Below are 27,373 nucleotides of genomic sequence, written 5' to 3' on the forward strand. Positions count from 1 at the left end.
ATCATTATTATATATATGTATATATATATACATATATACATATATATGTGTGTGTGTGTGAGAAGCAACATGTCTTAGTGGAAAGAACACGGATTTGGGAGTCAGAGGTTATGGATTCTAATCCTGGCTCTGCCACTTGGATCGTATTTATTGAGTGCTTACTGTGTGTGCAGAGCACTGTATTAAGCGCTGGGGAAGTACAAATCGGCAGCATATGCAGATGGTCCCTACCCAACAATGGGCTCACACTTGTCAGCTGTGTGACTTTGGGCAAGTCACTTAACTTCTCTGTGCCTCAATGACCGCATCTGTAAAATGGGGATTAATACCGTGAGCCACACCTTAAACAACCTCATAACCTTGTATCTTCCCATCACTTAGAACAGTACTTGGCACATAGCAAGCACTTAACAAATATCATGATTATTATTATTATTATTATTATGTGTAACAGGGTAATATTTTTTTCCATTGTAGGAAGCATATTCTATGTCTGATGATTTTGTCAGAATGGCTGGTGAAATAACAATAGTACTTGGAGCATTCTTGATTCTTCTTATTGAAGTAAGGTCACTGAAGTATCATTTGTAATTATCCCTGGAATTTTATGTTGCAATAATTATCTTCCTTTAAAACCAATAGAATTACTCTCCCCACCTTCTCTTCTAAGAGGTCCTCCCTGACTATTCATTCAATAGTATTTATTGAGCACTTACTGTGTGCAGAGCACTGTACTAAGCACTTAGCACCCATACTAAGACTAACACTTCTTTTCATCTTCTCCCTTCTGTGTCGCCCTGACTTGCCTCCTTTATACATCCCCAATTGCAGCCCAACAGCACTTATGTACTTATCTCTCATTTTATTCATTTATATTAATGTCTATCTCCTCCTGTAGACTGTAAGCTTATTGTTGGCAGGGAATGTGTCTGTTTATTGTTGTATTGTACTCTCCCAAGCAGTTAGTTCAGTGCTCTGCATACAGTAAGTGCTCAATAATTACGATTGAATAAATGGATAGTGCTAATAATAGAGTGACCACTGCAATGCACAGTAATAAGCACTTGGGAAAGTACAGCACCAAAAAGAGACATGTTTCCTGCCTGCAGGGACTTTATGTTCTACTGGGGAAGACAAGCATAAAAATACGTATTTACAGCTAGAGGAAATGAAGGAACCTGCAGGTGCTTAGTACAGTGCTTCACACATAGTAAGCACTTAACAAATGCCATCACTATAAATATCAGGCTCCTTGTTTACTCTTATAGGAAATGCATTTTAGTGACATTATTCCGTGAATGCATTGCTATATTTACAACCCTTTCATGTTTCTATTTTATTGATTTTTCTTAATTAGATCCCACAGCTGTTTCAAACAGGGCTTAAGGTTTTTTTTTGGAACTGCAACAGCTGGAGGTCCATTTTACATTAGCATGTAAGTGTCTGTTTGAAATAACTTTTGTGCAACAGTATATTCTTTTAAGTTGACTCTACAGGACCCACTCAGCAGTAAGGTTTTCAATCAATAATTTTACAACAGTTGCCAACTTGTACTTCCCAAGCGCTTAGTATAGTGCTCTGCACACAGTAAGCGCTCAATAAATATGATTGATTGATTGATTGATTGATTTAGGAGTGACAATACATTTACCAAGTAAATTCAAATGTCTGATTAAAAAAACAGCATTGTTTGTGTACTTCGAGCTGTAGTGGATGGACTATACAATAAACCTGATCAATAATACATTTTTGAGGTTTAGTGGAATAAAATCAGACCTTTCAGCACAGACCTTAGAGCTACAAAAACCAATTTTTAAAATTCCTCTAAGCAGCATATTCTAGTCTATGAAATATTTACTGCCTTTATTGACATGTTTCTGTCCATGTACAATTATTATGTGAAATTCCATTGATACAAAGAATATAGGGGCAGCAAGTGCTAGTAGAGAAGCAGCAGTGGTTGAGAAGCAGCGTGGCTCAGTGGAAAAGAGCCTGGGCTTAGGAGTTAGAGGTCATGGGTTCAAATCCCAGCTCCACCAATTGTCAGCTGGGTGACTTCGGGCAAGTCACTTAACTTCTCTGTGCCTCGGTTACCTCATCTGTAAAATGGGGATTAAGACTGTGAGCCCCCCGTGGGACAACCTGATCACCTTGTAACCTTCCCAGTGCTTAGAACAGTGCTTTGCACATAGTAAGCGCTTAATAAATGCCATCATTATTATTATTAGTAGTAGTATATAAAGTGCCTAACAAATGCGAAAAAAAAAAAATCTGTCCTCAGAAGGTCTTGTCTTGTCATATGCCATCGAGTCATCTCCAATCCATAGTCACACCATAGGCACATCTCTCTCAGAATGCCCCACCTCCAGCTGCAATCATTCTGGTAATGTATCCATAGAGTTTTCTTGGTAGAAGAAATCCAGAAGTGGTTTACCATTGCCTTCTTCCACACAATAAATTTAAGATTTCATCCTCAACTCTCTCCCATGCCCAGTACAGGGGAGTTTTGACTTGTAGCAGATTACTTTCCACTCGCTAGCCACTGCCCAAGCTAGGAATGGTTAGGCCTCTGCTTGACTCTCCCTCCCATAGCTAAGACTGGTAGAGTACTGGAAACTCTCCGGGTGCGACCCTGAGAGGGACCTCAAAAGATATTCAATAGTATTCTTATTATTGTTATCGCTATTCTTATGCCCCTGTACCACATTATCCTCCTACTCTAAGTAGGAGGGGGAACAGGCATTTAATCCCCACTTAACATTTGGGGAAATTGAGGCACAGAGAAGTTAAATGACTTGGCCAAGGTCACACAATTGGCAGAGCCAGAATTAGAACCCAAGTCTTCTGATTCCCAAGCCTATTCTTTTTCCACTAGCCCATGCTGGCTCAATAAATAGTGATGATCAATAAAGCAATCACTCATCATTAATGGTATTTATAATAATTATGATATTTGTTAAGCGCTTACTGTGTGATGATGATGATGTTATCTAAGTGCTTAGTATATGCCAAACACTGTTCCAAATGCGGCACTGTTCTAAGCACTGTGGTAGGTACAAATTAATCAGATTGGAGAGAGTCCTTGTCCCACATGGGGCTCAGAGTCTTAATCCCCATTTTACAGATGAGGTAACTGAGGCCCAGAGAAGTTAAGTGTGCTCCAGGTCACAAGGCAGGCAAGTGGCAGTGTCAGGATTAGAACTCAGTTCCTTCTGCCTCCTAGGCCTGTGCTCTATCCACTAAGCCATGCTGTTGAGCACTTATGGTGTGTGGAGCACTGTACACTTAGAGCAGTGCTTTGCACATAATAAGCACTTAATAAATGCCATTATTATTATTATTATTACTAAGGGCTTGGGAGAGTCCAGTACAACAGCAATCGGTGGAATTAAAAGAGCACTTACTGAAGCGTAAGCACTACACTTACCCCAACTACATTAGCAGCAAGGCACACACTCCCTACACTCCGCAACTTTACAACTTAATGGGAGAGACAAATAGAAGTTATTGACAGAAGGTGAAAACTGAAGGAAGAATCAAAATTATGATGAGGGTGATTCAGAACTGCAGCTGCCACATTTTCATTCGTTTACTTATTATTGTGATTGCCTAAAATCCCGGAATGATTCAGTGTCTCTGTCTCTATATGTTGCCAACTTGTACTTCCCAAGCGCTTAGTACAGTGCTCTGCACACAGTAAGTGCTCAATAAATACGATTGATTGATTGATTGATCAGCAGTCATAGTGGGGAATCCATGACTGCAAGGGCAACCCATGTAAACTGGCATCGTGAGACACCCTGGGCTCCCTTGTCCTGGAATTCCCCAAACCTGGAAAGATTTGGGTTTCCCAGGAGCAGGGAAGTAGGTAGGTGCCCAGGGTAGAAGGAGGCCAGCTCTCTGAAGTGACTTGACCAAAGCCACACAGCTTTGGTGGTGGAACTGGGATTTGAACCCACAACCTTCTGACACTCAGGCCCATGCCCAAGCATAATGGCCTGAAGGTGTTCTGTCACTGGGCATTGCTGTGACTCAGTGTCTTGCCCCTCATATTGCTTTGGGAGAGCCAGAACACTGGGGGTTAATTAGCTAGAGGTCAAGTTCAATGTTGTCCTTTTACACCCAGAATTCATTTTCCTGTCCCGAATGCTGCAGTGGGAAGACCCTGGATCAATCAATCAATCAATCAATCGTATTTATTGAGCGCTTACTGTGTGCAGAGCACTGTACTAAGCGCTTGGGAAGTACAAGTTGGCAACGTATAGAGACGGTCCCTACCCAACAGTGGGCTCACAGTCTAAAAGGGGGAGGCATATGGATGTGGAGTTCCCTTTTGGAGGGGGACATTTTCATCATCATCATCATCATCAATCATCAATCATATTTATTGAGCGCTTACTATGTGCAGAGCACTGTACTAAGCGCTTGGGAAGTACAAATTGGCAACATATAGAGACAGTCCCTACCCAACAGTGGGCTCACAGTCTAAAAGGGGGAGACAGAGAACAAAACCAAACATACTAATAAAATAGAATAGATATGTAGAAATAAATTAAATAAATAAATAAATAGAGTAAAAAAATATGTACAAACATATATACATATATACAGGTATATATGTATATGACATATGACATATGACATGTATATGACATTTTGACACTCTACTGACTCAGTCAATCAATCGATGTATTTATTAAGCCCTTACTTTGGGCACAGCACTCTACTAAGAGCTTGGGAGAGAAGCAGCATAACGTAGTGGAAAGAGCATGGGCTTGGGAGCCAGAGGTCGTGGGTTCTAATCCCGGCTCTGCTACTTGTCAGCTGTGTGACTTTAGGCAAGTCACTTCACTTCTCTGTGCCTCAGTTACCTCATCTGTAAAATGGGAATGAAGACCGTGAGCCCCACGTGGGACAACCTGATTGCCTTGGATCTACCTCAGCGCTTAGAACAGTGCTTTGCACGTAGTAAGTGCTTAACAAATACCATTATTATTATTATTATTATTGTTATTATTATTATTATTGCAGTACAAGCTGCTTTCAAAGGACAGAAAACATTTTCTTCTGATTAGGACCCAAGTGAGATTCAGATTGAGGGAGCTCAGACAAAACATTCACCGAGTTATGATTTGATAGGTAATGCACAGTAGAAAACCAAAGCTAATGGAACGTGTCCCTAAGTTATAACTGAAGAAGAGCCAATGTGAGAAAAATGCAGGTTCACAATTACAGTACCATTCATTTACTTGTGTGTGTATGCTATCCCGTGGCAGCTATTCTATTAAACATCGATCACTGTCTTAACCCCTTAAAGCAAGCATAGATAAGAAAAGAAAGTACAGCCAATATTATTGTACAAAAAGAGGGTTGATTCATATAATCGTACAGTCATTTGGAATCTATATGTAATATGATGTGATTTATCTGCGAGATCAATTGGGTGCTGTGGAGAAGGATATTTTCCTTTGATTTTGCTTAGCCTTCCTACTGGGAGAGGCATAAGACATATAGAGGAAGAAATGAGCCTTTAGATACCTTGGAATGGTGTTTAAATAGACATATGTGTACATCTCTATTTATTTATTTATTTTATTTGTACATATCTATTCTATTTATTTTGTTAGTATGTTTGGTTTTGTTCTCTGTCTCCCCCTTTTAGACTGTGAGCCCACTGTTGGGTAGGGACTGTCTCTATATGTTGCCAATTTGTACTTCCCAAGCGCTTAGTACAGTGCTCTGCACATAGTAAGCGCTCAATAAATACGATTGATGATGATGATGATCTTCATATGCAGAGTGCATAGTATTGATTAAGTGCTTACTTTGTCCAGGACCCTGTAATAATAATAATAATAATTATGGTATTTGTTAAGTGCTTACTATGTGCCAAGCACTGTACTAAGCACTGGGATGGATACAAGCAAATTGGGTTGGACACAGTCCCTGCCTCATGTGGGACTCACAGTCTTAATCCCCATTTTACAGATGAGGTAACTGAGGCACAGAGAATCAATCAATCAATCAATTGTATTAACTGAGCACTTACTGTGTGCAGAGCACTGTACTAAGTGCTTGGGAAGTACAAGTTGTCAACATATAGAGACGGTCCCTACCCAACTGTGGGCTCACAGTCTAGAAGGGGGAGAAGGGGGAGAAGTGAAGTGACTTGTCCAGGGTCACACAACAGACAAGTGGCTGTCAGGATTAGAACCCATGACCTTCTGCCTCCCAGAGCGTGCTCTATCCACTACGCCTGTACTGAACGTTTAGGAGAGTCAACAGAGTTAGTAGACAAAACCTCTGTCTTCAAGGACCTTATAAACCAGAGGAATTTGCAAGAAGTTTATAATACATTTATAAATTTTGTACTTGAAGAAGATAGTGATAGTGAAAAATCACCTATGGGTGCTTATGATAATAATAATAATAATAATAATAATGACATTTGTTAAGCGCTTACTATGTGCAAAGCACTGTTCTAAGCATATGTAATAATAATAATAATAATGGTATTTGCTAAGCGCTTCCTATGTGCCAAGCACAGTATCATGCTTTGGGGTAGATACATGATAATCAGATCTCACAGTCTAAGTAGGAGGGAAAACAGGAATTGAATCCCCATTTTTCAGTTGAGGGAACTGAGGCACAGAGAAGTGAAGTGAATGGTCCAAGCTCATTCGGCAGGTACGTGGTGAAATCAGGATTAGAACCCGGGTCCTCTGACATCCAGGTCTGTGCTCTTTCCACTAGTCCACACTGCAATGAGGGATAACCAGGCCTGACCACATTCTGCACAGACCCTTAGAGTGTAGGATCCTTGTCAGTAGGAAGCAGGTCACTTCATTTTTCTGTACTTCCTAAACACCTAATAGTGTACCACCCCAAAGACTGTCCCTTGCTTGTCTTATGTGTTGTTTGCAGCATCTGATGTTACTTTTAATTTTTGTCTCCTTGCCTTGCTATCGTTGCAAAGCTTCTGCTCAAAAAGAGCTGCTCCCTTTCATTCTTTCAATCGTATTTATTGAGCACTTACTGTGTGCAGAGCACTGTACTAAGTGCTTGGGAAGTACAAATTGGCAATATATAGGGACAGTCCCTACCCAACAGCGGGCTCACAGTCTAGAAAGGGGAGACAGACAACAAAACAAAACAAGTAGACAGATGTCAAGACCATCAGAATAAATAGAGGTATAGCTATATACACATGATTAACAAAATAAATATAGTAAATATGTACAAAGTAGAGTAATAAATATGTACAAATATATGCAAGTGCTGTGGGGAGGGGAAGGGGGTAGGGCAGATGGAGGTTGGGGGGGCAATGCGCCTTTCTTTTGATTCCTGATTTCGAGCTGAGATGCTGCATGGGGGTTTGAAGATTTGTTTTGCCATAACCTTAAAATGCTGCCTCTGCCGTGCTTTGAAATGTGATGTTCACTAATTTGTAACAAGAAATAATGCTGCTTTCTGCCTTAGGATGGTTTATGCCTGCCTCATTGTAATCATCATGATACTACGAATTTTAGCCAGTGAAGGGGAAACAGTGGTCATGTCCTTGGCCCTTGTAAATGCTTGGTGCAACATCATCTATTTTGCTCGTGGATTCAAGCTCCTGGGGCCTTTGTGTATCATGATTCAAAAGGTCAGTGATCAATAGATCACTTCCTCAGCGCAGCTTTCTCTTTAGGCACATGTGGACTAGAATTCTAAAATGAAGAAGAAAAATAAGATAATGGAATTGATGAAGTTACCCAGCTGACTGAAATAATTGATCAATCTGTGGTATTTATTGAGTGTGCAGAGCACTGTACTAAAACCTCGGAGGAGTACAATATAATGGAGTTGGTGCACATGTTCCCTGCCCACAAGAACAGTGCTCTGCCCATAGTAAGCGCTTAATAAATGCCATTAAAAAAAAGGAGCTTGCAGTTCAGAGGGGGAGACAGACATTAAAATAAATAATGGGTATGTACCCAAGTGCTGTGGAGCTGGGAATATGGTGACTATCATGTGCTTAAATGGTAAGTGCTCAATAAATACAATTGATTGATTGATTGATTTGGTAAGTGCTTACTATGTGTCAAGCATTGTTCTACGTGCTGGGTTAATCAAGTTAATCAGGTCGGACACAGTCCCTATCCCACACAGGGCTCACAGTTTAAGTAGGAGGGAGACAAGCATTGAATCCCCATTTTACAGATGAGGAAACCAAGGCACAGAGAAGCAAAAACTCCTCACTCTCGGCTTCAAGGCTGTCCATCCCCTCGCCCCCTCCTATCTCACCTCCCTTCTCTCCTTCTCCAGCCCAGCCCACACCCTCCACTCCTCTGCCACTAACCTCCTCACTGTACCTCGTTCTTGCCTGTCCCGTGGTCGACCCCCGGCCCATGTCCTCCTCCTGATCTGGAATGCCCTCCCTCCTCACATCCACCAAGCTAGCTCTCTTCCTCCCTTCAAAGCCCTACTGAGAGCCCACCTCCTCCAGGAGGCCTTCCCAGACTGAGCGCCCTTTTTTCCTCTCCTCCTCCCCATCCCCCTCGCCCTACCTCCTTCCCCTCCCCACTGCACCTGTATATATGTTTCTACAGATTTACTACTCTATTTTACTTGTACGTATTTACTATTCTATTTATTTTGTTAATGATGTGCATCTAGCTTTATTTCTATTTATTCTGATGACTTGACACCTGTCCATATGCTTTGTTTCGTTGTCTATCTCCCCCTTCTAGACTGTGAGCCCACTGTTGGGTAGGGACTGTCTCTATATGTTGCCAACTTGTACTTCCCAAGCGCTTAGTACAGAGCTCTGCACACAGTAAGCGCTCAATAAATGCGATTGAATGAATGAATGAATGAAAGTGACTTACCCGAAGTACACAGCAGGAAAGTAGCAGAGCCAGGATTGGAATCCAGGTCCTTGGACTCTCAGGCCCTACTCTTTCCACGAGGCCATGCTGCTTCTCCTACAGATACAAATGCAATGACGGGTAGGTTTTCCAAGTCCAAGTGAGGAGAGGGTTTGAATAATGATCTCAAGGGAGAAGCAGCATGGCCTAGTGGAAAGAACATGGGCCTGGACATCAGAGGACCTGGGTTCTAATCCCACCTCTGTCACATCTTCTGCGTATCTTTGGGCAAGTCACTTAACTTCTCTGTGCCTCAATTACCTCTTCTGTAAAATGGGGATTAAGACTGTGAGCCCTATGTGGGACAGGGATTCTGTCCAGTCTGATTATTTTGTATGTACCTGAGTGCTTAGTACAGTGCCTGACACATTGTAAGCACTTAACAGATGCCATAATAAGAAATATCTGCTTGGAAGTTTTCCCTATTAAAAGTCCCGATAGATTAGTGAACCCCAAAATTCAGTGTGAGGTCTGATTGACAAAGTACACAAGAGCCTTCCCAGACTAAGCCCCACTTTTTCTCAGCTCCCATTCCCTGAGATACCTAATCCCAGCCCTCAAGAAGCTTGCACTCTAGTTGAGGAAACAGAAATGAAAATGAAATAAAGGTGAAAGAAGCCAAGACAACTGCGTAGATGTACATAATTGGGAGTGCTTTGGGAGTGGGACTAAGGGCATGGATGAGGCATTAGGGAGGGCAAATAGTCTGTGAAATGAGGGGGAGAAGTAAAAGGAAATATGTATGTGTGTTCGTTCTTAAATAGTAAGGCACGTAAGCACTTAGTACAGTGCTCTGCATCAATCAATCAACACATATGATTGATCAATTCATTTATTCATTCAGTTGTATTTACTGAGCGCTTACTGTGTGCAGAGCACTGCACTAAACGCTTGGGAAGTATAAGTCGGCAACATATAACTGGGGTGAGTCAGTTTGTGTAGAAATGCCATGGGTGGTTGTTAGTATAGAAGTGCACAGAATGGTTGAGGTGCTAATTAGGGAGATATAACCTAAGGAGAACAGAAATTAGTACAGTGCCCACAGAAAGTGCTCAATAAATGCCACTGATTAATTGATAGGAGAAGATTTAAATCATTGAGGAGCAAATGGTTTAATGCACGAGATTTCAGACATGAGGGCCGCTGGGTATCAGGGATGGCAAGAGGAAGGAATTGGAGTCCTTTGGGATGTGTGGGGAATCTTCCCCGGCTCTAATCTTGCAGGCTGGATATCGCGCCAATCAATCCGCATTGCGAGACTCCATTAGGGCCCATCTAGGGGCCTTTCCACAGGGTTGACTTGATTCAGCTGGCAAACAAGCTTCATATTCACATGCCCACCTGGTCGAGGAGGTCGTGATATAACCGATAGTCTTTATTAGATATAGAAGACGTTCGATTCCCTGGGCCAATGCCCATAAACTTTTTTCCTGAACCTGTTTTTTTTCCTCTGTTACAGATGCTATTTGGAGACCTGATGAGATTTTGTACTATTTTGATCATTGTTATAATAGGGTTTGGGGCAGGTAGGTGTTTGAGCATGCACTGTGATACCCTCAGACATCATTCTGAGTGCTATTTTTTTCTTTTGATGATGCTATTGACACAGTCAATTTTGTTAAGGGATAAATTAAGCTGTTTTGTGCCATTTTCCCCATCTGTACCATTGCTATTTAGAACTTGCCTGATTTCATATTTTCAAAGTGATTTAGCATGACTTTCATTAGTTGTGCCTATAAAGGGGGACTGCCATAAAATGTGGAAAATGGGCCAGTTTACAAAGAACACAGAAAAGCAGTGTGTTTCAGCACAATTAAAATATAATTAAGACGCTCTTTAAGTAAATTGGGCATGAAATGTGACCCAGGAATATGTTGGTTCTTTATTAGCTGAAGCTGAGAAACTTATGCCACTTTGCAGAAGGGAACTTTCATTTCTTTTAAAATTTCAGTCTTATAAAAAACAAAACAAATCAAACCAAACTCCGCTTTCACTGTACTCAGTCAAATAAGGAAAGCCTGAAGTTTCTATGATGGCAGGGTAGGAACTCAATCTCAAATGGGGTAAAAAGTTACTTTCAGTAGCTGTCTGTATTTAAGTAAGCCTTGGCAAATGTCCTACTGAGTTCCTATTGTGTACAGGGGACTTCACTAACAATCTTGGGAGAGTTAGAAGACAGAATCCCTGCCCTCAAGGAGCTTACAGACTAGCAGGAACATAAAGTAATGTACAAATAAAGGAAGAGAAAAGAAAATGGATCTGCAGAAGAGAAAATGTAAGCTTGTTATGGGCAGGGAACTTGTCCACTATTCTGTCGTATTGTACTCTCCCAAGTGCTTAGTACACTGCACTGCACATAGTAAGCACTGAATAAATACCTTCAATTGATTGTGATAAGTGCTTAAATAATAAAGTCGATACAGAAGCTAAAAGGGGGAATGCAAGTTGAGTGTGTAAGTGCATAACTGGCATGAGTGCTGAGGTAATCATTGAAATATGACATGAGAGACATGCTTTCAGGGCAGATCTCCTTGGGTTGAGAAGCAGCATGGCTTAGTGGAAAGAGCATAGGCTTGGGAGTCAGAGGTCGTGGGTTCTAATCCTGCCTCTGCCACTGATCAGCTGTGTGACTTTGGGCAAGTCACTTGAGTTCTCTGTGCCTCAGTTCCCTCACCTGTAAAATGGAGATTAAGACTGTGAGCTCCACATGGGACAACCTGATTACCTTGTATCTCCCCCAGCACTTAGAACAGTGCTTGGCACATAGTAAGTGCTGAACGAATACCATCATTATTATTATTTTTATTATGCAGAAGGGCTTTGAAGGTGGGTGAGTTGTAGGTTCAAATAATCATATTAATAACGATAACAATGATAATTTAAGCACTTACTATGTGCCAAGCAGCATTCTAAATTCTGGAATAGATACAAGTTAATCAAGTCAGACACAGTGCTTGTCCCTCATGGAATTCACAGGTGAAGTAGGAGGGAGAACAGGTGCTGCATCCCAAATTTACCTGGGTCACAGCAGGCAAGTGGCAGAATCAGGATTAGAACCCAGGTCCTCTGACTCCCAGAATCGAGGTGGGCCCGGCCTTCCCACCGGAGAGACTGTCCCCATGCTGATGTCCCATCTGGAGTCAGCACCCGGAGTCCCACCCTGGCCTAATTCCTGAAAAGACCAGGAATCCCATGTGGGATAGGCACTGTGCCCAACCTGATTAGTTTGTATCAACAGTGCTTGACACCCAGTAAGTGCTTAACAAATCCCTTAATGATAATAGTGATAGGCCCATACTCTGTTGACCAGGACATGCTGCTTCCCTCTAGACTGTAAGCTCATTGTGGGCAGGGGACAATATGACTAACGCTCTGCACACAGAAAATGCTCAATAAATCCCATTGATTTATTGATGGACTTCCAATGGGGAGAGAGTACCAGACAAGAGGAAGGATGTGAGTAATGGGTTGGGGAGAGGCGAGACAAGAATGAGGCATCCTGAGAAAGCTTGAAATAAACAAAGAATAGAAGTTTGAATGTAGAGGGAGAGGAGCAAGGATGAGCCAGTAGAGCATCCCTTGAATTATTTCAAGAGACTCGTACAAAGAGTTTGGACATTAGCCACCTCACAGGCTGTGAGGTCCCATGTGGGACAGGTACTATGTCTGGTCTGCTTAGATTGTAATAATAATAATAATAATAATAATAATAATAATGGTATGTGTTAAGTGCTTACTATGTGCAAAGCATTGTTCTAGCACTGGGGGGGATACAAGGCGATCAGGTTGTCCTGTGTGGGGCTCACAGTCTTAATCCCCATTTTACAGATGAAGGAACTGAGTCACAGAGAAGTTAAGTGACTTGCCCAAAGTCACACAGCTGACAATTGGCGGAGCCAGGATTTGAACCTATGATGTCTGACTCCAAAGCCCGGGCTGTTTCCACTGAGCTACCCCAGTGCTTAGTGCAATGCTCAGCCAAGAGTCAACATGTAATGAATATCACAATTTTTATCAGTTATCAATTAAACCTAATTTTTTCTAGTTGTATGTTAAACTCATATTTATTGAGTGCTAACTGCATCCAGAGCACTGTACTAAGTGCTTGGGAAAGTAACAATAAAACAGAGTTAGGGAACGTTTCCTGCCAATGAAGAGAGGGAGATAGACGTTAATATAAATTATGGCTATATACAAAAGGGCTGTGGGGCTGAGGGTGGGGTGAATATTGAGTGCTTAAAGGGTACAAATCCAAGTGCAAGGGTGACACAAAAGGGAGAGGGAGTAGGGGAAATTTAGCTTAGTTGAGAGAGGCCTCTTGGAGGAGATGTGATTTTAATAAGGTTTTGAAGGTGGGGAGTGATGCTTAAATGTGAAAGGAGAGGGAGTTTCTTGGGCAGATGTGGATGAGGGGTAAGTGGTGAGACAGACAAGACTGAGGTGCATTGAGTAGGTTCGTATTAGAAGAGCTAAGTGTGTACATGCTGGGTGTAGTACAGTCTCGACTATGGGAGGAAGAGTCAAGCAGAGGCCTATCCATTCCATTCCTAGCTTGGGCAGTGGCTAGCGAGTGGAAGGCAATCTGCTACAAGTCAAAACTCACCTGTGCTGGGCAGCCGCAGCATGGAAGAGAGTCGAGGGCAGAGACTCAGGTTTACTGCACGGAAGGAGGCAATGGTAAACTGCTTCTGCATTTTTACCAAGAAAACTCTATGGATACACTACCAGAGCAATTGCTGTTGGAGGGCAGGTGTTCTAGGAGAGATGTGTCCATGGCATCGCTATGGGTCGGACACGACTCGACAGCATAAGACAACAACAAGATGAGAGGACAATCTGATTGAGTGCTTTCCAGTACATGGTAAGGAGTTTCTGTTTGATGTGGGGGTGGATGGGCAGCCACACTGGAGGTTCTTGAGAAATGGGGACAAATGGTCTGAACTTTTATTTTGAGAAAAGTGATCTGGGCAGGAGAGTGAAATATTGATTTGCGTGGGGAGAGGCAGGAGGCAGGGAGATCAGCGAGGAGGCTGATGTAGTAATCAAGGCAGGATCGATTGTATTTATTGTGCAAATGCTGTGTATAGAGAACTGTAGTAAGCACTTGGAAGAATACAATATAATAATAATAATGGTATTTGTTAAGCGCTTACTATATGCAAAGCACTGTTCTAAGCACTGGTAGAGTTGGTAATACAGTTGGTAGGCATGTTCCCTGCCCACAGGAAACCAAGTGTTTGGATCAGTTTGGATGGAGAGAAAAGGGTGGATTTTAGTGATGCTGTGAAGTTAGAACCAAGAGGATTGGTCAACAGATGGAAAATGTGGGTAGGATGAGTTGAGGCTAATGCCAGGGTTATGGGCTTGTAAGACAGGGAAAGTGGTGTTCCTGTCTCCATTGATGGGAAAGTCAGGGGAAGGACAGGATTAGTTGTATATGCTGCTTGCCTCCAATTTTTGAGTAATAGGAGGCAGACAATTCAACTCAGACCATACCAAACAGGGCAGTGCTCACCAGAACCATTCTGTCAGGAAAAATTGCCCCAAAAACAACACGTTCTGAATAATAATAATTTATATATGTTCAAGGATGACATGACTTTATTAGAAACGAAAGGCTATATTTGGTGCTCATCCGGAGTCCTTTCTAGCTATTTGATTTTAATTTTTGAATTGCGTGGTTGGTTTAAAGAGAAGCAGCGTGGCTCAATGGAAAGAGCCCAGGCTTGGGAGTTAGAGGTCAATGGTTTAAATCCCGGCTCTGCCAATTGTCAGCTGTGTGACCCTGGGCAAGTCACTTAACTTCTCTGTGCCTCAGTTACCTCACCTGTAAAATGGGGATTAACACTGTGAGCCCCATGTGGGACAACCTGATCACCTTGTATCCTCCCCAGCGCTTAGAACAGTGCTTTGCACATTGTAAGTGCTTAATAAATGCCATTATTATTATCATTATTATTTAAAGATTACTTAGTTCATACTTGGAAAAGCACTTAGAACATCTGAAATGTATTTCCAGAGGTCACTGCTAAAAGTAGTGTTTCTATATTCTAATAGGACAGAGAATGCTTACCAGAGAATGGCAGCCATTTAAAGTTTTTTAACATGAATTTCAAGAATCTACCTAAACTGATACACACTTTCAGGCCAGCATGAATTTGGAATGATTTGGTTTTGCTTCAGGACTCTTTTTTTCCCTTGTACAGTATTCTTTAGGACTAATTAAATAGTGGAACTGCAAAAAAGGTATAGAATCTGGGAGAAGAAATTAAGCCAACTGCAATGTCCCTTGAAGAAGCCCTCCCCCTCTAATTTGAGGCCTTTAACTATGTTTAATCAAGGAAGTTAGGTGTTTTGATTAAAAAAATAATAATGGGATTTGCGCACTTTCATCTTCTCCTGAGGCAGCATCCTTTGCCTTCCTTCCAGACTAAGAAGTCAATAGAAAATCACTTTTTTCCTTCAGATGGGTTGGAATGAGATTAATATATGCTGCAGAATGATTTTGCAGCTATCTTGAATAATATTTCATGAAGCATTTCCTGAGGAAGATTTTCCTTTCTTCTGCAGCCTGTTTCTTTTTCAGATATTAATTGAGTCGGGTGAATTATAAAATCTAGGTGTTAATTCTAACTAAACTACTCAGTAAAGCAAAAAATTCTAAAAGGCAGACAAATGGGATTAACATAATACTGATACAGTGGTAGGCCAACATGTCAGGTGGAAAGGATCATACTTTGATTTATTGTTCCTTTTCAGTTTTTATTTGAACTTGCTTTTCTATAGGATCAGAGAAGTAGAAAAGATTAATCCTCACTGGAGGAAAGAGACAAAATATTCCATTAAGCATTAATTTAATCACTCTGGTTTGAGTGTTCTCTTCTTAGCCCAAGATGGGGCCATTTATTTTTAGACTAGTGTTCAGATTTATACAGTATTATGCACTCAGATTTTCCTGGCCTCAAACTCTTTGAGATGCAGAAGGTAGAGTTATGGTTCCATACTGAAAATATTGAAAGAATTCTGCCTGCTGGTGATTAGTTTTTTTTTTCTTTCTGTAGAAAATGGAGCACTGCAGCTAGGCTTGCTTTTTACTACTGGTCCATATTGTTGTTAGAGTGTATATCTCTTTTCACCTCCACTCCTGTGAAACCAACCTACTGTCTGTACCTTAATCTCCTTTAACCTGCCTCTGACTCCTTGCCCACATAATAATGATGGCATTTGTTAAGCACTTACTATGTGCCAAGCACTGTTCTAAGCACTGTAGAATGGGGATTTAATATCTGTTCTTCCTCCTACTTAGACTGTGAGACTTAGACTAGACTCAAATGGGATCTGATTATTTTGTATAGCATGGCTCAGTGGAAAAGAGCACAGGCTTTGGAGAAAGAGGTCATGGGTTCAAATCCCAGCTCCACCAATTGTCAGCTGTGTGACTTTGGGCAAGTCACTTCACTTGTCTGTGCCTCAGTTACCTCGTCTGTAAAATGGGGATTAAGACTCTGAGCTCCCCGTGGGGCAACCTAATCACCTTGTAACCTCCCCGGTGCTTGGAACAGTGCTTTGCACATAGTAAGTGCTTAATAAATGCCGTTATTATTATTATTACCCCATGCTTAATGCAGTGCTTGGTACACCGTAAACACTTAACAAATACCACAGTTATTATCTCCTCAAAGAAGCTTTCCCTAAGACCTTATTTCCTTATTTCTTCTCTGAGTTGACCATGCACTTGGCTATGTACCTCGTAAGCACTTTGATACCTCAGACCCACAGCACTTAACCAAAATATCTTCATATTCTACTGTTTTCCCTTTAATTTTAATGTATGTCCCCCACGTAGACTGTAAGTGCCTTGCGGGCAGGGATCACACCTATTGACTCTGTTGTATTGTACTTCATGAGCTTAGTACAGTGCTCTTCATGCAATAAGTGATCAAAAAATAACATTGAGTGATTGACTGATCGATTAAAATGTTTCCGCTGCCCTCCTTGCTTTGGGTTTCCCAGTTTCAGTTTATTATACAGCAGATGTTTGGGTCGCCTGATTTTTGCTCATTTATCTCTTAGGTCTGTGTTTCTCCACTCCTTCCAGTGGTTGCCCATCCATCTCTGCATCAAACAGAGACACCTTCCCATCATCATTAAAGCACTCAATCAACTTGCCTCCTCCTACCTTAACTTACTGCTTTCCTACTACAACACAACCAACACATGTTGCTCCTCTAATGCCAGTCTATTCACTCTTTCTTAATCTCATCTATCTCACTGCAGACCTCTCGCCCACATCCTGCCTCTGGCCTGGAACACCCTTCCTTTTCATAACCGAAAGATAATCACTCTCCCCACCTTCCAAGCCTTAATGAAGGCAAATCTCCTCCAAAAGGCTTACCCTGACTAAGCCCTCCTTTCCACTTCTCTCACTCCCTTGTGTCACCCTTGTGCTTGCTTTTGCTCCCTTTATTCACTCCTCCCTCACCCCATACCCTCACCTCACCATCACCCTGGACGGAATTCCAGGCAGGAGGGGAGCATGAACAAGAAGCACTTGAATATATCCGTATTTATTTATTTATATCCATGTCTTTCTCTGCTTCTAGACTACAAGCTTGTAGTGGTCAGGGAATATGTCTACCAACACTGTTATACTGTGCTCTCCCAAGTGCTTAGTACAGAGCTCTTCATACAGTAAGCACTCAATAAATTCAATTGACTGATTGATCAACCACATTATTTTGGAATAATAATTCCAGCGCTTAGAACAGTGCTTTGCACATAGTAAGTGCTTAACAAATGCCATCATTATTATTATTATTTGGAAGATTTACTCGGCACAGAGCAAGTGCTCAGTGAATACCATCGATTGACTGATAAGTGCTTACTATGTGCCAGGCACTGTACTAAGCGCTGGGGTGGATACAAGCAAATCAGGTGGGACTCAGTCCCTGTCCCTGACGGGGCTCATGGTCTCAATCTCCATTTTCCAGATGAAGTAACTGAGGTCCAGAGAAGTGAAGGGACTTGCCCAAGGTCAACAGCAGACAAGTGGTGGAGTCAGGATTAAAACCCATGACCTTCTGACTCCGGGGACCGTGATAATAATAATAATAACAATAGTAATAATAATAATAATAATAATAATGGCATTTGTTAAGCACTTACTATGTGCCAAGCACTGTTCTAAGCACTGTAGAATGGGGATTTAATATTTGTTCTTCCTCCTACTTAGACTGTGAGACTTAGACTAGACTCAAATGGGATCTGATTATTTTGTATAGCATGGCTCAGTGGAAAAGAGCACAGGCTTTGGAGAAAGAGGTCATGGGTTCAAATCCCAGCTCCACCAATTGTCAGCTGTGTGACTTTGGGCAAGTCACTTCACTTGTCTGTGCCTCAGTTACCTCGTCTGTAAAATGGGGATTAAGACTGTGAGCTCCCCGTGGGGCAACCTAATCACCTTGTAACCTCCCCGGTGCTTAGAACAGTGCTTTGCACATAGTAAGTGCTTAATAAATGCTATTATTATTATTATTACCCCATGCTTAATGCAGTGCTTGGTACACCGTAAACACTTAACAAATACCACAGTTATTATCTCCTCAAAGAAGCTTTCCCTAAGACCTTATTTCCTTATTTCTTCTCTGAGTTGACCATGCACTTGGCTATGTACCTCGTAAGCACTTTGATACCTCAGACCCACAGCACTTAACCAAAATATCTTCATATTCTACTGTTTTCCCTTTAATTTTAATGTATGTCCCCCACGTAGACTGTAAGTGCCTTGCGGGCAGGGATCACACCTATTGACTCTGTTGTATTGTACTTCATGAGCTTAGTACAGTGCTCTTCATGCAATAAGTGATCAAAAAATAACATTGAGTGACTGACTGATCGATTAAAATGTTTCCGCTGCCCTCCTTGCTTTGGGTTTCCCATCTTCAGTTTATTATACAGCAGATGTTTGGGTCTCCTGCTTTTTGCTCATTTATCTCTTAGGTCTGTGTTTCTCCACTCCTAAAGACTCTCCAGTGGTTGCCCATCCATCTCTGCATCAGAGACACCTTCCCATCATCATTAAAGCACTCAATCAACTTGCCTCCTCCTACCTTAACTTACTGCTTTCCTACTACAACACAACCAACACATGTTGCTCCTCTAACGCCAGTCTATTCACTCTTTCTTAATCTCCTCTATCTCATTGCCGACCTCTCGACCACATCCTGCCTCTGGCCTGGAATGCCCGTCCTTTTCATAACCGAAAGATAATCACTCTCCCCACCTTCCAAGCCTTAATGAAGGCAAATCTCCTCCAAAAGGCTTACCCTGACTAAGCCCTCCTTTCCTCTTCTCTCACTCCCTTGTGTCACCCTTGTGCTTGCTTTTGCTCCCTTTATTCACTCCTTCCTCACCCCACACCCTCACCTCACCATCACCCTGGATGGAATTCCAGGCAGGAGGGAAGCATGAACAAGAGGCACTTGAATATATCCGTATTTATTTATTTATATTCATGTCTGTCTTTGCTTGTAGACTATAAGCTTGTAGTGGTCAGGGAATATGTCTACCAACACTGTTGTACTGCGCTCTCCCAAGTGCTTAGTACAGAGCTCAGCATACAGTAAGCACTCAATAAATACAATTGACTGATTGATCAACCACATTATTTTGGAATAATAATTCCAGCGCTTAGAACAGTGCTTTGCACATAGTAAGTGCTTAACAAATGCCATCATCATTATTATTATTATTTGGAAGATTTACTCGGCACAGAGCAAGTGCTCAGTGAATACCATCGATTGATTGATAAGTGCTTACTATGTGCCAGGCACTGTACTAAGCGCTGGGGTGGATACAAGCAAATCAGGTGGGACTCAGTCCCTGTCCCTGACAGGGCTCATGGTCTCAATCTCCATTTTTCAGATGAGGTAACTGAGGTCCAGAGAAGTGAAGTGACTTGCCCAAGGTCAACAGCAGACAAGTGGTGGAGTCAGGATTAAAACCCATGACCTTCTGACTCCAGGGTCCGTGATAATAATAATAATAATAATAATGCATTTGTTAAGCACTTACTATGTGCAAAGCACTGTTCTAAGCGCTGGGAAGGATACAAGTGTGATCAGATTGTCCCACGGGGGGCTCACAGTCTTCATCCCCATTTCACAGATGAGGTAACTGAGGCATAGAGAAGTTAAGTGACTTGCCCAAAGTCACACAGCTGACAATTGGCAGAGACGGGATTAGAACCCATGACCTCTGACTCCCAAGCCTGTGCTCTTTCCATTGAGCCATGCTGCTTCTCTATCCACTATGCCATGCTGCTTCCATAACCCAACCCAAGCACGTTAAACAGTATTTGACATATAGTATGTGGTTAACAAATACCATTTAAAAAGTGCTTCCTGTTTGGAGGGCCATATGAGGGTGAGTATGCTACTGCTTAGGTGATGTGGAAGTGCTGGAGTGGCAGTGTGGGAGAAACAGTGTTGGCAGTTGAGAGCTTAAGGGAGATGTGATTTTAGTATAATAATAATAATGATGGCATTTATTAAGTGCTTACTATGTGCAAAGCACTGTTCTAAGCACTGGGGAGGTTACAAGGTGATCAGGCTGTCCCACGTGGGGCTCACAGTCTTCATCCCCATTTTACAGATGAGGTAACTGAGGCACAGAGAAGTGAAGTGACTTGCCCAAAGTCACACAGCTTGGCGGAGGCAGGATTTGAACTCATGACCTCTGACGCCAAAGCCCATGCTCTTTCCACTGAGCCACGCTGCTTCTCTGTATTTCCAAGTATGACTTTGGAAATGGGGAGAGCAGGATGTGATGTGTGGATGTGAAGAGGGACGGAATTCCAGGCAGGAGGGGAGAGTGAACAAGAAGTCGAAAGCAAGAGAGCTATGAAAGAGGTACAGTGAGTCGTATTTAGTAGCATTCATAACAAGTCACAGCCTTTTTCTGTCCTTTACTTTTATCTTTACATTTTGTTCTTGACATCTTCCCTCAACTGTGGCCAAAATATCATCTCCTTTCAAATTTGATGGATGCCCAAAGCTAAGCAGGCTAGAAAGAACTGTTCTACGAACTGGAGAATCACCTTTCTTCCCATTAATACACCAATAAGTTCCCATTCCAGCTAACCAAAGCTACCACTGCACTTAATTGAATTTTACCTCAGGGAGTGCTTGAACCAGAGTCATTCATTCATTCAATCGTATTTATTGAGCGCTTACTGTGTACAGAGTTAGAAGCAGCGTGGCTCAGTGGAAAGAGCACGGGCTTTGGAGTCAGAGGTCATGGGTTCGAATCCTGGCTCCACCACTTGTCAGCTGTGGGGCCTTGGGCAAGCCACAACTTCTCTGTGCCTCAGTTACCTCATCTGTAAAATGGGATTAAGACTGTGAGCCCCACGTGGGACAACCTGATCACCTTGTATCCCCCAGCACTTAGAACAGTGCTTTGCACATAGTAAGCGCTTAATAAATGCCATTATTACTATTATTACTACAGAGCACTGTACTAAGCGCTTGGGAAGTACAAGTCGGCAACATATAGAGACAGTCCCTACCCAACAACGGGCTCACAGTCTAGAATGGGGAGACAGACAACAAAACAAAACAAGTAGACGGGTGTCAGTACCATCAGAGTAAATAGAATTATAGCTATAGGCACATCGTTAACAAAATAAATAGAATAGTAAATATGTACAAGTAAAATAGAGTAATAAATCTGTACAAATATATACAAGTGCTGTGGGGAGGGGAAGGAGGTAGGGTGGGGGGGATAGGGAGGAGGAGAGGAAAAAGGGGGCTCAGTCTGGGAAGGCCTCCTGGAGGAGGTGAGCTCTCAGTAGGGATTTGAAGGGAGTTTTAAACGATTAAGCTAAAGAGTATTACAAGGCTTTCATGCTTACATTACCTGCTTTCGTGCCTCTAATTCTCAGCCTCTCTTCCTATGCCGTTTGTGAGACTTTCCCTAGTTTTCAGAAATGAGTAATGGTTATCAAAAGGAGTCTTAGTTCATTAGATTACACTGACATCTTGTGGTATATCATCTTCCCTTTTAAGGCTGCAGCACATTTAAAATCTTTAAAGAGTTTAAGCTTTCTCTGCATTTCTAGTAGCTGGGTGGGTACGCTCAAGGCGGACTTCAAAGGTTCCAACAAACAGCACCATAATCATGCAGAATCTCTGCCTTCCTTCTTTTCTCACACATTTGGAAAAAAAAAATCCTTAGTTTTTCCAAAAGAAACCTTTGATTAGGTTTGAACCTAAATGGATCTATTTCTGTGTCTCAACAAACTGAGCCCATTGGTCGTTAGAATCGTTCTCTCTGATAATGATGGTATTTGTTAAGTGCTTACTGTGTGCGAAGCACTGGAAACGCGAGCCAAGCACAAACTGTAAGATCCAAGTCCTTTTAAGAAATGATTTGCTGTATTACATTTTTTTATGGATCACTGCATCTCGCTGATTAAAACAGTCTTGCTGGAGATATGGTTTTATTGGGGAAAATCTATTCTATGATGGTTGTACTAAGATTTTAGCTGCCGTTTCTGACTAGTAAATTGCCGGCCTCTTCTTGACCTATTCTTAATCAGCATATGATTCCATAAAATGAGTACATTATTAAGTCCCTTCAACAGATGCTTTTAGAAAAAGAAGTTCTGAATTTTAGTAACATGTTCTCTTTTCCGTATTGCAGCTTTCAGTGTGCACTTCCAAACTATGGATGTAAAAAAGTTTCCTTATTTCCGAGATTTTCCAATGACCACGTTTACACTCTTCCAGCTAATGATGGGATTAACTGAATTCCCTGGAACCGGTGATATCATCTTGCCCAACATCATCATTATCCTTTATACGGTTTATATGTTGTTTGCTTTCATTTTGCTTTTGAATCTTTTAATTGCTCTAATGGCAGACACACATTACCGAGTAGCAAATGAGAGAAACACCCTTTGGAAGGCTCAGGTGAGGATAGCTATTTTTTATAATTGCACTTTGCTAATTCTCTCAGCCTTTACATTTCCATGCATCATTAACATAGGATTAGCCAAAATAAACACGTCCAATTCAAATTCGTGATCGGTCAGCGCTTAGAACAGTGCTAGGCACATAGTGAGCGCTTAACAAATACCATAGTTGTTATTCTATGACAGAACTGTGAATATGAGTTAAACTAGTGGCTGTCATGAACACTCTAGATTATTTTTAAATCTTGTTATTTGAATGTCAGGGTGTACAAATAACATGGTCTAGTGGATAGAGCATGGGCCTATGAGTCAAAAGGTCATGGGTTCTAAACCAGACTCTGCCACTTGTCTCTGCCATGTGACCTTAGTCAAGTCACTTCTCTTATCTGGACCTCAGTTCCCTCATCTGTAAAATGGAGATTGGGACCATAAACCCACTGTGGGACAGGGACTGTGTCCAACCCGATTTGCTTGTATCCACTCCAGTGCTTAGTATGGTGACCGGTACACAGTAAGCAGATAACAATACAACAGTTATTTACTTTTATGTTTTCATTACCCAACTGGCAATTTAGTTTTTAAAAACTGTGGGGCCTCTTTCATCATTCATTCATTCATTCAATCGTATTTATTGAGCACTCACTGTGTACAGAGCACTGTACTAAGCGCTTGGGAAGTACAAGTTGGAAACATAGTCCAGTGCTCTAAATATGTGCAAGTAAAATAAATAGAGTAATAAATCTGTACAAACATATATACAGGTGCTGTGGGGAGGGGAAACTACAATGCTGATAGCTCCACTGCAACTCGAAACTAAAATCATCATACATACACAATTATGTTACTCAACTTTTAAAGCATACTTGTGTCATCAGGAGGAAGCAAATTCACCTTTACCTATACTACCTTGCCAGGAATAGGATACCAAAGATTCATTCAATCGTATTTATTGAGCGCTTATTGTGTGCAGAGCACTGTACTAAGCGCTTGATCATGTCCACTTCAGACAACCTGCCCAGTAATTTGTAGAGAAAATAGAAATAATTTAAGTAATACTGGCTGACACTTAAAGGCCATTCCAATCCCAGCCTCATACTCAATCTTGTGGGCAGGGGATTGATTCCAATACTTGGTGTCTCAATTTTGGAATTTATCTCTGAGATAGTGGTTGGTAACAAAAAAACAGGTTTATTGGACTGTTTCTTTTGGGCTGCTAGTTGATTGGCCCTGTGGCCCCCACTAGTATCCTGGGGTACTAGCTCTCCCTTCTTCATACTCAACCAGGTTTCTGGACCTGGAGACCAACAGGTTGGAAACAGATTAAGGATGGCAATGGAATGAGATTACCAAAGGTCTGCAATGCTCTCTCCATCAATTCATTCATTCACTTGTATTTATTGAGCGCTTACTGTGTGCAGAGTTCTAAGTCTGGGGGATGGGGATCTGGTTGCTTCTATAACAAACAGTTCATCTGATCCCCATTTTTCTTTATGGTGTCTGTCAAGGGTTTACTATGTGATGGTCACTGTACTAAGCACTGGAGTAGATACAAGCTAATGAAGTTGGACACAGTCCATGTCCCACAAAGAGCTCCACGTCTTAGTCCTCATTTTACAGATGAGGTAACTGAGGCCCAGAGAAGTTAAATGACTTACCCAAGCTCACACAGCAGACAGGTGGTGGAGCTGAGATTAGAACCCAGGCCCTCTAACTCCCAGTCCTGTGCTCTTTCCAGTAGGCCATGCTGCTTCTCAGTCATTAGGATTAATTTAGATCCAAAAGTGAAATTTTCACTGCAGTTGGCACAGTGATTTGAAAGAGGCATCAATGCAACCCGAATCAGGAGATTACTGATCATCATCATCAATCGTATTTATTGAGCGCTTACTGTGTGCAGAGCACTGTACTAAGCGCTTGGGAAGTGCAAGTACAAGTTGGCAACATATAGAGACAGTCCCTACCCAACAGTGGGCTCACAGTCTAGGAGAGTATAGGACAGGGGAAATTAGCCATATGACCCAGCCAGAATACAAGTAAGTTTTCTGGGCAGATTGCAACCAATTCAGCATGACTTCAACTGCTACTACCCTTTCATAGCACATCATCTTTATTGAAACAATCTATCAGCTGTATTTAAAATATAACAGGATGGAAATGACATGCATCAGGCATTGGTTGTAAATTCTAATGCAGTCCTTGCTATATCCATTCACTCTTAAGATTGCTACAACTACCTTACTGCTGGAGAGAAGAATCCCACGTTTTCTCTGGCCAAGAACTGGAATACCCGGGGAAATTCTGGGGCTTGATAAAGGAAAGTGGTTTTTCAGGTAAGATCTTTGGCTATCATGATAAGTTCTTCTAGAATGTGAGCTCGCCTTCTAGACTGTTGAGTAGGGACCATCTCTATATGTTGCCAACTTGTACTTCCCAAGCGCTTAGTACAGTGCTCTGCACATAGTAAGTGCTCAATAAATACCATTGAATGAATGAAGTTCAAAAAATGGTTTAATTTTGAAAGTCATGGCTTTGTCCAACTGGAAGTGACCATTCCCTTTATTTTTCTTTTCTAATTTGACAAAGCATTCCAAATTCCCAGCAGTTAATTCTTATAGAAAATCCAAGGCAGTGTCTTTGGGAGGATGTTTTCATATGCAATAGCAGCTTCAGGAGGTGAGATAGTAACAAAAAAGGCAGACAGAAAAAAAAAGAACATTTTAGTAAATCACACTTATATAGGTTCCTGTTCCTCTAGACTGTAAACTCGTTGTGGGCAGGGAACATGTCTACCAACTCCATTGTGTTGCACTCTCCCAAGCATTTCGCACAGTGCTCTTCAAACAGCAAGTGCTAAATACAATTTATCGATTCTGCAAAGCAGAAAAAATGTAGTTTTCTGAATCAAATAGCTTCAATTATCCAGCCATTAGGGAAAATACTTCAAGCCTATAGAAAGGAGACCACACACTCAACATATGGGTCTTTTATAGGGTTGAAGAATGGAATGATACTTATTCCATGGGGAATGAGAAGAATGGACAATATGGAAAACATGAAAAAGTAAATGGCTAAAAGAGAAAGAAGATTGAACTCTGAGTTCCCATGTACTTGCTTAAAGCTGCATAATAACTGCAAACTAGGCAGAAGCTATTTTAGAAGGTGAAAACTCCAGTATATTTAAATAATTAAAGATGAAGGTTTTCTGAAGGACAAAATATATATTAGATCATTTAGCAAATGAGCATTTTGTTGCTTGAAAAATTGTACTCAATTGCCTAATGACATATTTGTTCTTAATTTTGCAAAACTACTTATTTAATGAGACTGTAAAGTAATAGTGAGATAAACAGCATTTCAATATAATTTAAGCTCTTTAATACTGTCAGAACTAGAGAATATAATTCAACTCAAATTCACTTAGCCCAATCACGAATTCTTAATCCCGGTTGCAATAAACTGGAATCATTAAATGAAATATGTTGGACAATACACTATGGATACTTCAATATTTTGGACACTTGTTCTTAGGTTTTATTAAATTCTGGAGGAAGCTTAATATTAAAAATATTTTAAAAATTATAAATAAAAAATGCCTTCCAGCATTGTTGCATCGTTTATATTTTACATAGAAACTCTGACAAGAAAACATTTTTGTTTCACGGCTACATCTTGGAAAACTGATGGTGAAAGATTGCTCATCAAGAATGTAACTTTTCTATATGGTTATGACTTGGACAAAAACTTTGTAAACAATTCAGTTGATGTTTTATACACACACACACACACACACACACACACACACACACACAGACGCACCCCTTGGAAAGTACTTAATGATTAATCAACCAAAAACCTCAGATTGGACTGCTATTCAGTTGTAGTAAACAATTTCAGCAATTTCTGCCTGGCAGTTCCTACAATATATTCGCTCAAATTTACCATATCAATTAGAAATAAAAGATTAAACTAATGACACTTTATAAGGAACATCAACTAATTCTGGCCACTAGAATATCACTGAATTACCTTAAATAGATTAGATAATTTCCCAAAGTAATTTATTCTCATTTCACCAACTGGTACAACCCAACAAGTATCAGAAGAAACAGAGTAGCCCTGATAACAAGCCCTGAAATCTTCAAAGCTGTAATAAAGATCATATTTCCTCCAAGAGGCCTTTCCCAATTCCCTCACCCATCTGCGATACCTATGCACTTGGCTCTGTACCCCTTAGGCACTTTGTATTTATGGTATTTGTTAAGCACTTACTATGTGCAGGCACTGTACTAAGCACTGGGGTAGATAATAATGATGGTATTTATTAAGCACTTCCTATGGGCAAAGCACTGTTCTAAGCACTGGGGAGGTTACAAGGTGATCAGGCTGTCCCACGGGGGCTAACAGTCAATCCCCATTTTACAGATGCAGTAACTGAGGCACAGAGAAGTTAAGTGACTTGCCCAAAGTCACACAGCTGACAATTGGTGGA

At 41.3% G+C, this 27,373-nt stretch overlaps 2 protein-coding genes across 2 annotated transcripts in view; both read left to right on the forward strand.

Annotated features, from left to right (window-relative positions):
- Positions 1 to 591, forward strand: part of LOC119926556 (transient receptor potential cation channel subfamily V member 5-like) — a 48,346-nt gene extending 47,755 nt beyond the window's left edge. The window contains exon 8 of the mRNA XM_038744627.1: positions 478 to 591. Within this exon, the coding sequence (XP_038600555.1) occupies positions 478 to 591 (114 nt within the window). The remainder of the gene's footprint in view (positions 1 to 477) is intronic.
- LOC119933117 (transient receptor potential cation channel subfamily V member 6-like) lies at positions 484 to 26,365 on the forward strand. The gene is made up of 7 exons (XM_038752417.1): positions 484 to 564; positions 1,358 to 1,435; positions 7,480 to 7,645; positions 10,369 to 10,435; positions 22,614 to 22,882; positions 25,105 to 25,214; positions 25,875 to 26,365. Coding segments are annotated over exons 2-7 (696 nt in total). The 5' UTR covers positions 484 to 564; positions 1,358 to 1,433; the 3' UTR covers positions 25,957 to 26,365.
- The last annotated feature ends 1,008 nt before the right edge of the window (positions 26,366 to 27,373 follow it).

This window comes from Tachyglossus aculeatus, chromosome 1 (assembly GCF_015852505.1).
Source record: "Tachyglossus aculeatus isolate mTacAcu1 chromosome 1, mTacAcu1.pri, whole genome shotgun sequence".
Classification (NCBI taxonomy): Eukaryota; Metazoa; Chordata; class Mammalia; order Monotremata; family Tachyglossidae; genus Tachyglossus; species Tachyglossus aculeatus.

Excerpts from the sequence above, each read along its gene's own strand:
- LOC119933117 (XM_038752417.1), top strand. Across the intron at positions 7,646-10,368 it reads TGTGTATCATGATTCAAAAG|ATGCTATTTGGAGACCTGAT; the intron begins GTCAGTGATCAA and ends CCTCTGTTACAG. Across the intron at positions 25,215-25,874 it reads AAAGGAAAGTGGTTTTTCAG|GGTTGAAGAATGGAATGATA; the intron begins GTAAGATCTTTG and ends GGTCTTTTATAG.